The following is a 12,491-nucleotide window of genomic DNA, read 5'->3' as shown; positions in this document are numbered from 1 at the left end:
TTGAGGAAGTCTGTGAGATTCCTAGGTCATGTGGTTGATGTCAGTGGAGTCTCTGTTGACCAGGAAAAGGTCACTGTCATCTCCGGGTTCAAGAAAGATGATCTGATGGAAACTGATGGCTGCACCCCCTCCCAGGAGAAGATTAGGTGTTTTCTTGGCATGGCACTGTACTATCAGCATTTTATCCCTGGTTGTTCGAAGATGGTAAAGCCTCTCTTTGCTTTGACTGGAGGACAGAAGCGCAAGCTGAAGGGTTCTAGAGGCTGCAGGAGAGCGGGGACGTTCTGAACACTGACTCCCCAGGACTGGGATCCGGCTTGTGAGAGGGCTTTTGAGGGCCTGAAGTCTGCACTGCTTCACTCTGTCATTCTGGCCCATCCAGATTTCAACAGGCCATTCATCCTCTCCACTGATGCCTCTCTGGATGGTTTGGGTGCAGTGTTGTCCCAGGTCCCTGCCGGCGAAGACAAAGCCCGACCCATCGCATTTGCCAGTAAAGCCCTCAGTCGCTGCCAAGCGAAGTATCCTGCTCACAGACTCGAGTTCCTCACTTTGAAATGGGCCATGTGTGACAAGTTCAGCCACTGGCTCAAGGGCCACAAGTTCACCGTCTGGACTGACAACAACCCGCTCACATACATCATGATGGAAGCTGAGGTTGGATGCGTGTGAGCAGCGCTGGGTCTCTAAACTGTCCCCATACTCGTTTGAGATCAAACATGTCCCAGGCAGACTGAATGTGGTAGCTGATGCTCTCAGCAGGACTCCCTTTGTCAAACCTCTGGGCCAGCGTCTCCTGTCAGAGCCCTACTCAGAGTTGCTGGAACAAGTGTGCAGCATCGACGACAGTTGTGTGCAAGATGCATTCCATGTGACCTGTCTGGCTCAGTCTGCCGAGAACCACTCTCTGTGTGCTACTGGTGGCGTGTCATTGTCCGAAGAGGATGTGTCATCTCTCCTCTCCTCCTGTGGTGATTGGGAGTTTCCTTGGCTTCCTTGGCTGGTCACCTTGGCGGGCTAGCTCCTCCTGGCCAAGATGTGTTCTCCTCACTCTCATCCACAGACCTGCAGAGCCACCAGAGACAGGATCCTACCATCAGGAGAGTCCTACACTTCGTTGAGAAGAAGCGGAGACCTTCAAGGCATGAGCGGGATAAGGAGAGCATGATGGTGTTATGGATTCTGAAGCAATGGGAGAAACTTACCGTGTTGGATGGAACCCTGTACAGAGTCTCAAAGGACCAAGTGACCAAACACAGGAGGTTCCAGTTCGTTCTTCCAGACTCCCTGAAATCGCAGGCCTTGGGTGGCGTTCACGACCTGGCTGGTCACCAGGGGCAGCTTCGTACATTGTCGCTGGTCCGTCAGCGCTTTTTCTGGTACGATATGGAGAGGGATGTGCGAAGCTATGTCAGGAACTGTCCCAGATGCGTGCTCAGCAAGACTCCAGAGCCGGCAGCAAGGGCCCCGCTGGAGAGCATTACAACTTCGGCTCCACTGGAACTTGTGTGTATCGACTTTTGGTCTGCTGAAGACAACAACAGCAAGTCTGTGGATGTTCTCGTCATAACTGGCCATTTTACCAAGTTAGCACATGCCTTCCTCTGTCAAGACCATATTGCGAAGCGGGTGGCCAAGAAGCTGTGGGAAAACTTTTTTGTGTCTACGGTTTCCCGCAGCGCCTTCATTCTGACCAAGGGGCTAATTTTGAAAGCGAGCTGATTGCTGAGCTTCTGGAGTTGTCAGGCGTTGGGAAGTCCCGAACCTCCCCTTACCATCTCATAGGGAATGGGGGCACTGAACGTTTCAATCTTACTCTGGGTAGCATGTTGCATTCCTTCCCGCCAAAGTCAAAGCACAAGTGGCCTCAGATGGTCCAAATCATGACTTTTGCCTACAACTGCACGCAGCACGAGACGGCTGGCTTTGCCCCACTCTATTTGATGTTTGGGAGGGTTCCGCACCTGCCAGCCGATCTGTTGTTCAAGAACGTCCTGCGTGACGAGTCAGTCTGCGACTACAATGAATATGTGAAGTCTCTGGCTGCCGATCTGCAGTCTGCCATGTTGCTGGCCCAGAAGAACTCGTCTGTGGAGCAAAAAAATCAGTCAGACCAGTACAACAAAAGAGTCAAGAGCTTACCTCTTTTTTTTTTTTAATAAATTTATTTCTGATTTTTCCCTTTTTCTCCCAATTTAGTGGCCAATCGATCCCTATTTTAGTTCAAACACCCACCCTTGTACTGCGTGCGTTCGCCAACTGTATCTCTCCTGCCGGCAGTCTCAAAGGATTCGCCTCACCAGGCGAATCCAGGCCGAACCACTGCTTTTTCTGACACACACAGAGACGCATTCATGTGACGAACACAAGCCGACTCCCCCCCCTCCAGAAGACAGCGTTGCCAATTATTGCTGCTTCATGGAGTCCGGCCATAGTCGGATCTGACGAGACCGAAGCGTGAACCCCGGTCCCCAGTGGGCAACTGCGTCGACACAAAACCGATGCGTAGACCGCTACACCATCGCGGACCCCAAGGGCTTACCTCTTTTTGTTGGTGACCGGGTCCTAGTGGTGAAAAGAGGCGGAAGAGGCAAGCAGAAACTAGCCGACAAGTGGGAGCCGGATGTTCACACTGTTGTTGCTTCCAAGCCACAGTTCCACATCTACAGGATCAGGGACCGCAATGGTCGTGTGAGGGTTGTCCACAGGAACCTCCTCCTATCAGTCAACTTCCTCCCTCTCGACAACACATTGGTTATGGAGGGAGATCTTGTCCAGGGTGTTGACACAGTGTCCCATGACCCCTCTACGCTGCACATGCCTGATCCTGAAGCGGCAGTGTCAGAGCCTGACAGTGAGGCCGAGCATTCAGGGGCGGATTCATCCTCATGGCAGAACCCAGGTGAACATGATCGCACTGCTTCCTGGGTCTGTGATCAGTCCAGCCATGCAGAGATGGAGAGTGTCAGTCACTTACCTGTTGAGTGCGCCCCCTCCCCTGCAGTAGATGTCCTCCCCACCGATGATGCTGCTCATCTCACACCGTCCCCTTGCCCCATGCCCCTCCCCTTACTGACATCCTACCTCAGAGCCCTGAGAATAGTGTTCGCTCTAGGTATGGCAGGGTAGTGAGGCCAGTTCATAGGTTGATTGAAACCATGGTTCAGTCCACACTTTACTGTTGCTCCACAGTCTGCCTCCTTTTTGTTTTAGGCCTAATGTGTTTATATGGGTAGTGTAATGTAGGCCTACATTGCTGTTTGGTTCATGTAATGTCCACTGTGGAATTTGCCAATCCTTTTTTTTATTTGGTTGATTTCGTTTTGTGAGCCGTCGCCCCTTTGTGCCCATTTTGGTGAGGTGTAAAAGGCACCTTGTTTTGTCCGTGGAGTGGTTTTAGATATGGTTTGGCGCTTCGCCAGTCTGTGGCCCTCCTAACCTTAGTAGATGGCAGGTATTGCTGACTTTATTGTGGGTGCTGTGTTGTTGGGTGATTGCAATTTGTGATATGTTCCAATTTTTGTGTAATTCTAGGGGGTGAATGTAGCATGGTTAAAAACGTCATAACCAAAACTTTTTATATAATTACACAAAGTATCACCACATGATTATTATTTTCATTGCTAACATTATTTTATTTTATCATCAGGAAACGCTTATAGTAGCCCCTCCCTGTTGTGACCTCATTTCCTGTTAGTAGCCCCAAAACGTATGTTCCCCCTGACCTCTGTCTCTTTCCCGCTCTGGACATGTAGAAAGAGGTATGTGTTCATTTTTGTCTGCCCCTGTAATTTATTTTATCCATTCCTAATGTGTCTTATGTCTAATGTGGGTCCCAATTCTTGCGCAGGCTACAGTAGGAGCTGATCTGAAGTTTCCTGAAACCTGTCCTGTTTTGTTTATATGCGACAGGCGACAGAATACAGATCCCATGCATGAGAGAAGTTGTCCTGTCTTTCCTACACAACGCAACTGAAAAAGTACACCGGTCACATTAGCATATGCTTCTTTACTTGAACAACCCATGTCACACTCCTTCTCCCCTCTTACAGTCACTTACACCCTATCTTATCCTCTAGCTTCCCCTACTGTCCTCCAACTGCATCAACTCAAGACCACATACCCTCTTTGCAAAAGATAACATTTCCGTCGCCAACTATACAATCACTGTGGTGCTTATGCCGAACTGTATACGCTATGAACAGTCTTACAATAACAACAGAATACCTTGACCATAAAACAAATAAGTTTCGAAATAACAGTCTCATGCAGACACTACTAGGTCATTAAAAAATAACAGTTTTGAAATAACAGTTTCATACAGACAGTACTAGGTCTATAAGAAATAACAGTCTCAAAATAACAGTTTCATACCAACAATAGGCTACTCGTTTTAGTTTACCGTCCTCACATAACATAGTCCTGTGCCCAAGCGGGCGGCCTCCTGACGCTGACCTCTCACAGAGGGGGCTGAGCATGTAGTGGGTCAGGCTGGACTCAGCTACAGTCTATGTCAGGCCCCTCGGGAGGAAGGGCCTGCCCAGGGTCCGCGTGACCCTGAAGGGGTAGGGCTGACGTGAGATAGGATGCATTCCAGGTGCGCCCATCAGACAGTCTGTAAGTGTACTGGCCTCTTTGCTCATGTACCTGAAGAGGGCGAGAGTACTTTCACTGTCTCTTGCGTAGTATACCTGGTCTCCTAACTCTGACCCAAGACCCAGGAGGAAAGTGCACTGCTTTTACCCTTCTCTTCTTATCTGCATACTCCTTCATCTTCCTCTGTTTCTCTTTCACTACTTGTGCTGTGTTTTGTGCCTGTAGGGATGTGACAGGCTTTGGTTTGTGGAGGCCTGTCACATGGAGTTTGGTGTGCATCTTACGTCCGTGTAACAGCTTTGCAGGGGAGCATTGAGTGATGGCGTGCCTGGTTGCCCTGTAGACCTGTAGAAAGTCTCTGGTTGATGCCGTCCACTCCTTTGCTTCTATTTTCGCAGTCAGTAGACTATCCTTCAGACATAAATTAAATATCTCAATTTTCCCATTGGCCTGGGGGTAGTAGAGTGAGGAGCGTTTGAGTGCAATTCCCCTGTCCTTGAGAAAAGATTCAATTTCCTGTGAAATCAGTTGACTACCATTGTCTGAGATTAACTCTTTTGGGTTTCCTTCCCTGCTGAACACTGTAGACAGGAAGTGGATCACTGATGCAGAAGTAACTTGGGACGTGAATGCAACCTCAGGCCACTTGCTAAAGTAATCTATGAGGGTAATAGCAAAACGGCAACCAGGGGCTGTGGACTCAAAAGGGCCTACAATGTCTATTGCTACTTTTTCCCATGCAGCATCTGGTAATGGAACAAGTTGCATAGGCATAGTATGTGTAACAGCTGTCTTGTCATGCTGCTGACATGTGAGGCAAGATTTGATTGTGGCTTCAACTTGTGCATCCATCCCAGGCCACCAGTAGAGGTCCCTGAGACGTTGTTTCGTTCTGACGATGCCCTGATGTGTCTCATGAGCCAGTCGTATCAGTTGTGGCTGCAGTTGCTGTGGCACCAGTAGATGATGGTCTCCCCACAGGACACATCCATCCACTATGGACAGTTCTGCTCTCAGTCTGTAGTAGGGTGTCAGTGTTGGATCCAGACCCGAGTGTGGCCATCTTGTGGTGATGAACTCGCGCAGCTGTGACTGAACAGGGCATGATTGACAAGCCTCCTTGAATTCATCTGCAGACACAGCTGAGAAGCTGCCGATGAGTGCCACCACCTCCAGCTCATCCTCCTGTCCCTGATCAGCAGTTAGCAACGGGAGCCTGGACAGACAATCAGCTGTGAGATTTTCTGTGGCAGGTCTGTACTGCATGTCATAATTAAACGACAGCAACCTAGCCGACCACCTAGCTTTTCGGATACCAGCTCTGTCCAGCCCCTTAAAGGAGAGTAGTGTAGTGAGGGGGCTGTGGTCTGTACGTAATGTGAAGCGTCTGCCCCACAGGTAGGTCCTCCATTTCTCTGTAGCCCAGACACACCCCAAAGCTTCTTTCTCCACAATGGAGTACTTCCGCTCTGCTGATGAAAGCGTGCGTGACGCGAACGCCACTGTTCTCTCTGAGTTGTCTGGGTGTATTTGAGTCAGCACAGCCCCAACCCCATAATCTGAAGTGTCAGTGGTTACGATGGTGGGCAGATCAGGGTCAAACAAGGTCAGCGCGGGACTGTGTACAATCAACTGTTTCACTGTTTCAAAGCTCTGCTGTGCACTTGTGGTCCAGACATATATAACAAACTCTGAGGTTGCGATATCCTGAAACTGTGCGATAACATCTGTACATTTGACACGTGCAGTAAAATATGCTGACTCGGGTTAGTGCAACATACAGACTGACTATTTATCTAGTGTCATAAACAATACACTTGTTTTTACACTTATGCATGCATTATACACTGACCGGCCACTTTATTAGGCACACCCGTCCAACTGCTCGTTAATGCAAATTTCTAATCAGCCAATCACATGGCAGCAACTCAATGCATTTAGGCATGTAGACATGGTCAAGACGATCTACTGCAGTTCAAACCAAGCATCAGAATGGGGAAGGTGATTTAAGTGACTTTGAACGTGGCATGGTTGTTGGTGCCAGACGGGCTGGTCTGAGTATTTCAGAAACTGCTGATCTACTGGGATTTTCACGCACAACCATCTCTAGGGTTTACAGAGAATGGTCCGAAAAAGAGAAAATATCCAGTGAGCGGCAGTTCTGTGGGCGAAAATGCCTTGTTGATGCCAGAGGTCAGAGGAGAATGGCCAGACTGGTTCGAGCTGATAGAAAGGCAACAGTAACTCAAATAACCACTCATTACAACCGAGGTATGCAGAAGAGCATCTCTGAACGCACAACACGTCGAACCTTGAGGCAGATGGGCTACAGCAGCAGAAGACCACACCGGGTGCCACTCCTGTCGGCTAAGAACAGGAAACTGAGGCTACAATTCGCACAGGCTCACCAAAATTGGACAATAGAAGATTGGAAAAACGTTGCCTGGTCTGATGAGTCTCGATTTCTGCTGCGACATTCGGATGGTAGGGTCAGAATTTGGCGTCAACAACATGAAAGCATGGATCCATCCTGCCTTGTATCAACGGTTCAGGCTGGTGGTGGTGGTGTAATGGTGTGGGGGATATTTTCTTGGCACACTTTGGGCCCCTTAGTACCAATTGAGCATCGTGTCAACGCCACAGCCTACCTGAGTATTGTTGCTGACCATGTCCATCCCTTTATGACCACAGTGTTCCCATCTTCTGATGGCTACTTCCAGCAGGATAACGCGCCATGTCATAAAGCTCGAATCATCTCAGACTGGTTTCTTGAACATGACAATGAGTCCACTGTACTCAAATGGCCTCCACAATCACCAGATCTCAATCCAATAGAGCACCTTTGGGATGTGGTGGACCGGGAGATTCGCATCATGGATGTGCAGCTGACAAATCTGCAGCAACTGCGTGATGCTATCATGTCAATATGGACCAAACTCTCTGAAGAATGTTTCCAGTACCTTGTTGAATCTATGCCACGAAGGATTAAGGCAGTTCTGAAGGCAAAAGGGGGTCCAACCCGGTACTAGCAAGGTGTACCTAATAAAGTGGCCAGTGAGTGTATGTTGATTGTGCTGCAAATGTGTCTATTTGTATTGTGTCTATTTGTATATTTTTATTTTATTTTATTTTAACCTTGTTTGTACCACTGGGGAGTTGCGCTTCATTTCATTGTACTGCTGTGCAATGACAAATAAAGGCATTCACTCACTCACTCATTCATTCCTGTTGAGGATGCAAGGAGTAGAGGTGACGAAGGTGTATGAATTTAAGTACGTGTCAACTGTCCAAAGTAACGGGGAGTGCAGAAGAGGTGAAGAAGAGAGTGCAGGCAGGGTGGAGTGGGTGAAGAGTGTCAGGAGTGATTTGTGACAGAAGGGTCCCAGCAAGAGTTAAAGGGAAGGTTTACAAGAAGGTTGTGAGACCAGCTATGTTATATGGTTTGGAGACAGTGGCACTGATGAAAAGACAGGAGGTGGAGCTGGAGGTGGCAGAGTTGAAGATGATAAGATTTTCATTGGGAGTGATGAAGGACAGGATTAGGAAGCAAGAGAGGCAAGATGGAGATGGTTTGGACATGTGTGGAGGAGAGATGCTGGTTATATTGGGAGAAGGATGCTGAATATGGAGCTGCCAGGGAAGAGGGGAAGAGGAAGGCCAAAGAGGAGGTTTATGGATGTGGTGAGGGAGGACATGCAGGTGGCTGGTGTGACAGAGGCAGATGCAGAGGACGGGAAGAGATGGAAATGGATGATCTGCTGTGGCGCCCCCTAACAGCAAGAAGAAAAAGATTATTATTGTTGTTACAGACATGATACAGAATGAAATACTGATGCCGGTTGTGTTGAACAGCTATGTCTTTAATCACTTTAAACACCTGAACACATTTACACTTCTTACAGCTCATATTACATGTTTACAACAGCTTAGCAGTGACAGCAGGAGATGGGAAGACTGACTTTGCCGACAGTCTCATGGAGACACAGATTTCTCTGTGGACTTCACCGAACAGAAATACAGACTTCAGGGAAGTCTGTTAGTGTGGAGGAGAGTTTGTAGTCCTTCCCATCGACAGCAGAGGAGAACATGAGTGCCTACGAACACCAGCATGTGTTCAATAAGTGACGAATAAAGTCACCAATCCCAGAGAACCATACCAGGTCCTGGATGTTTTTTTGCCTTTGAGAAGAAGTGAGTCTGATTGTGACAGTTTGTATGCCAGGTATGGTTCCAGGTGTTCAACATTCACCAGCAGGCTTTCTTCAGGACTTCCTGTGGGTTTTGAGGTTCTGACCTGTAGTCAGCCAGGGTTGGCCTCAGCACACTGAAAGTGTTTGAATGTAAATTCAAAATATAATTTCCATTATACTGGTGACAGAGTCTTTCATATTTCGGGTACTTCAGGATTTTGAATTATTATTATTGTTTTTACAAAATGAAGGATTATAAATGTAACTGAACTGACAGTAATCCCACTGGACATGACTGGAGTGTAAGAAGGAGCATATTGAACAATAAAACCACTCTCATGAAGGATATAGACTAATTTATATTTTTTAAGCACATTTATTTTAATTCCATGTTATTCTTATGGCAGCGGTGTGGGCTGCTGGGAAGAACATCTGGACATCTTCTACACAGATGAATGTCAGCGGCGCTATGGACCGGCATCCCGCGTTCATATGAAAACATTCCCAAAGTTCAACCTCTTCTTTCTAACAGCTCCTAGAGACTTCGGGGCTGAAACTGGTTCTTTTCTCCTTCATGTTTGCCTTCTCATCTTGTGATTCCATTAATTCATGCCTAGAAGCTGTTGACAGAAATCTCAAACAAACGTGTTGAATTGTTAAACCTGCTTTCTGATGTGTAACCAACTGCTCTAGTGATGTTTCAGAACTTCTGAACAGCAGCTTTCTCACATACACCTGACTGTACCTATGTTTGATTAGAAGGCAACTTCATTTCCCACTGGCCGAAAGAACGGATCACATGACAGCCGACACTGAAGGCTGATGAGGAAATATGTCCAATTAGCATTAAGTGTTGCTTTAAATCCCACCGCCCACAATATCCTGCCTGGAAGACCCAGAGAAGCATGAGGAACAGAACCAGCCTACCAGCTTCATCCATTGTACAGAGTGGGCGTGTCCATCCAGGCTCCATTCTGACTGGCCAGGTGGAGGAGTCTAGAAGGGGATTCCTCCAGAGATTTGGCGAGCCACCTGCTCCTCCATGCTCTCCTCCTTGTCTTTTCCGCGCTCCTTGTTCCAGTCTTTGAGGCCATCAGGCAGGGAGGTGTCCTCCTCCTCTCCCCCGGTTCCCTCCACAAATTCCTCATAGGTCGATTTCTCAGCGAATGGCCGTGCGCCAAGGAGTTCCACCATGTCCTTCTTGTCCAAAACCTCCCTTTCCAGGAGATGCAGTGCCACCTAAGGTACAGGAGGCCACATGGTTGTTTAAATTAATGAGGAGTCACAGGGTCTGCCTCGGATGTCTTGTACATCATGAACAGCCAGCAGAAAAACCAGAGCAGTTTCTCACCTTCTCGACGTCGGCCTTCTTGTCGGTCAGCAGGCTGTGAGTGCGCTGGTAGGCCTCACTGATAAGTGTGCGCACCTCTGTATCGATGAGGCGAGCAGTGGCCTCGCTGTAGGGCTTCTCCAGAACCATCTCCCCTTGCCTGGGCAGGTCAAATGACACCTGGCCAACCTTTTCATTCATCCCAAACTGGACAATCTGTTGAGGGAAACACATCGATCTGTCAATACTAAAGCATAACACAAAAGACATAATAAACTACTAAGGCCTTGTTCAGACTGCCAGCCCAAATCCGTTTTTAAGCATATCCAGATTATATCCAGATTGATTTTATAAAGTCTGGACAGCAAAAGCAACCAAAAAAAACCCCCAAAACAAAACACATGAAATGGGATTTTTGCAAATCGGATCTAAATCACATTTGGAGGTGGTTAAAAACGCAATTCCAATTGGATTTCTAAAGATGTCTCTGGGTGCTCTCTCTGGTTGCCCAAATTTGATTTCAAGCTGTCTTTTGCCTCACTCACAATGCAACACACAATGGAGACAAATCCAAATCCAGTGTGACGGAACTGGAGGCCGCCATGACTGCAACACGGAACATTACAATGTATACCAAACTCCTCCGTCGCTGACTTTGTCTGGTGCAACGGAGGAGTTCTGCACCGCAACTTGACAGTGCAATTGACTTTTCGCAAAGTACTGCCCCAGAACGGTGTGCCTATGGGATTGCAAATCGGGTACTAGATATGTGAACAGTTTGGAGGGGGTGTAATTCTCTTTCCCTTCCCGAAACCCAGAACGCAAGAAGCGCAATGTCGGCAATAGATTTGGCAGTGTAGCAGACCCCATGGCCAGCTTAATCCATCCAAAATCAACAAAAATACCTGCCTGCTCCAAGCTAAGCTTGCTACTAGCTATTATTGATAGCTAATACAGCTAATGTATTATTACTGTTACTTTTACCCACACAATGCGCGGATTTCTTCCTTCATGTTTTGGTTTTTTCCGGCTACTTCCTGGATAGTTCTGAAATGCTTGACGGGCAGTAACTAAGGGGGGCGGGACTTTGCGAAAGGTCAATTGTTTGGAGGGCGAGATGATGGATCTCCATTTCTCATGCTTCCGCGTTGATAAACCAGCATACGTAGTTACTCACGCCTATGTCGTTACCACAGCAAGCTGTGATGTCTGGACACAAAAATCCAATCGGATCCCTTGTAAATAACAATGCGGACTGTCTTGTCTTAAAGATCTGATTTGAGAAGCAAATCCGTTTGCCTGCAGTCTGAACAAGGCCTAAAGGACAACACAACACAGAAAACAACAAAGCAGACCAGAAGAGAGAACTCTGAATGAAGCTGCCATGGATCAGTTTGTGGTGGAATGGACTAAAAATTCAGTCCAGCCAGGAAAACGAAACCAAAAGCAGGAAGAGGAGCTCGACAGGGGAATGAATGACCTCCAGGGTTCTCCTGGGGGAAGCAGACCTGGGCATAGGCGCTCTGCGTGACTTTGCGCAGGTCGTCCTGAGCTCCGGTGGTGATCCGTCTGAAGAAGATCTCCTCAGCCACGCGGCCTCCCAATGTCATGCACATCCTGTCGAGTAGCTGCTCCTTGGTGTACAGATACTGCTCTTTAGGAAGATACTGAGCATAACCCAAGCCCTTCCCTCTGGGGATGATGGACACCTGCACACAGACCAGACACACAAAACTGGCACATGAGATCACAAAGCATGATGGGATACCTTTTGGTCCTGTGGAAGTAAGTCAAGAGAGTGAGGCACTAACAGTGCCAGGGCATGATGTTTCATAATATCAGTGGTTCTCAATCATGTCCTCAGGTACCACAAATAATAATGGATTTCAATTCTAGCAACAGGTATTTCATCACAGTCACCTGTTGTCCCAGGTGTAAACCCTCCTGACTGCAGGCTGAAGAACTCAACAGGTATTTCATCACATTCACCTGTTGTCCCAGGTGTAAAACCTCCTGACTGCAGGCTGAATAACTCAACAGGTATTTCATCACATTCACCTGTTGTCCCAGGTGTAAAACCTCCTGACTGGAGGCTGAATAACCCAACAGGTATTTCATCATGTTCACCTGTTGTCCCAGGTGTAAAACCTCCTGACTGCAGGCTGAATAACTCAACAGGTATTTCATCATGTTCACCTGTTGTCCCAAGTGTAAAACCTCCTGACTGCAGGCTGAATAACTCAACAGGTATTTCATCACGTTCACCTGTTGTCCCAAGTGTAAAACCTCCTGACTGCAGGCTGAATAACTCAACAGGTATTTCATCACGTTCACCTGTTGTCCCAGGTGTAAAACCTGAGTGCAGGCTGAATAAC

The 12,491-nt window shown here is 47.8% G+C and overlaps 1 protein-coding gene across 3 annotated transcripts in view; it reads right to left on the bottom strand.

Moving 5' to 3' along the window:
• Positions 1-8,442: 8,442 nt before the first annotated feature.
• The window catches only part of afg3l2 (AFG3-like AAA ATPase 2), a 44,239-nt gene continuing 40,190 nt past the window's right edge, over positions 8,443-12,491 (bottom strand). For all 3 annotated transcript variants that reach the window (XM_056292973.1, XM_056292975.1, XM_056292974.1), the window contains 3 exons: positions 11,625-11,825; positions 10,138-10,332; positions 8,443-10,025 (listed from right to left, as the gene is read on the bottom strand). In XM_056292973.1, coding sequence (XP_056148948.1) covers positions 9,783-10,025; positions 10,138-10,332; positions 11,625-11,825 — 639 coding nt within the window. In that variant the 3' untranslated portion in view covers positions 8,443-9,782. The remainder of the gene's footprint in view (positions 10,026-10,137; positions 10,333-11,624; positions 11,826-12,491) is intronic.

Source organism: Lampris incognitus, chromosome 14 (assembly GCF_029633865.1).
Source record: "Lampris incognitus isolate fLamInc1 chromosome 14, fLamInc1.hap2, whole genome shotgun sequence".
Lineage (NCBI taxonomy): Eukaryota > Metazoa > Chordata > Actinopteri > Lampriformes > Lampridae > Lampris > Lampris incognitus.
Note: the sequence above shows the minus strand (reverse complement) of the source record. Positions and strands in the feature narration are given on the sequence as shown.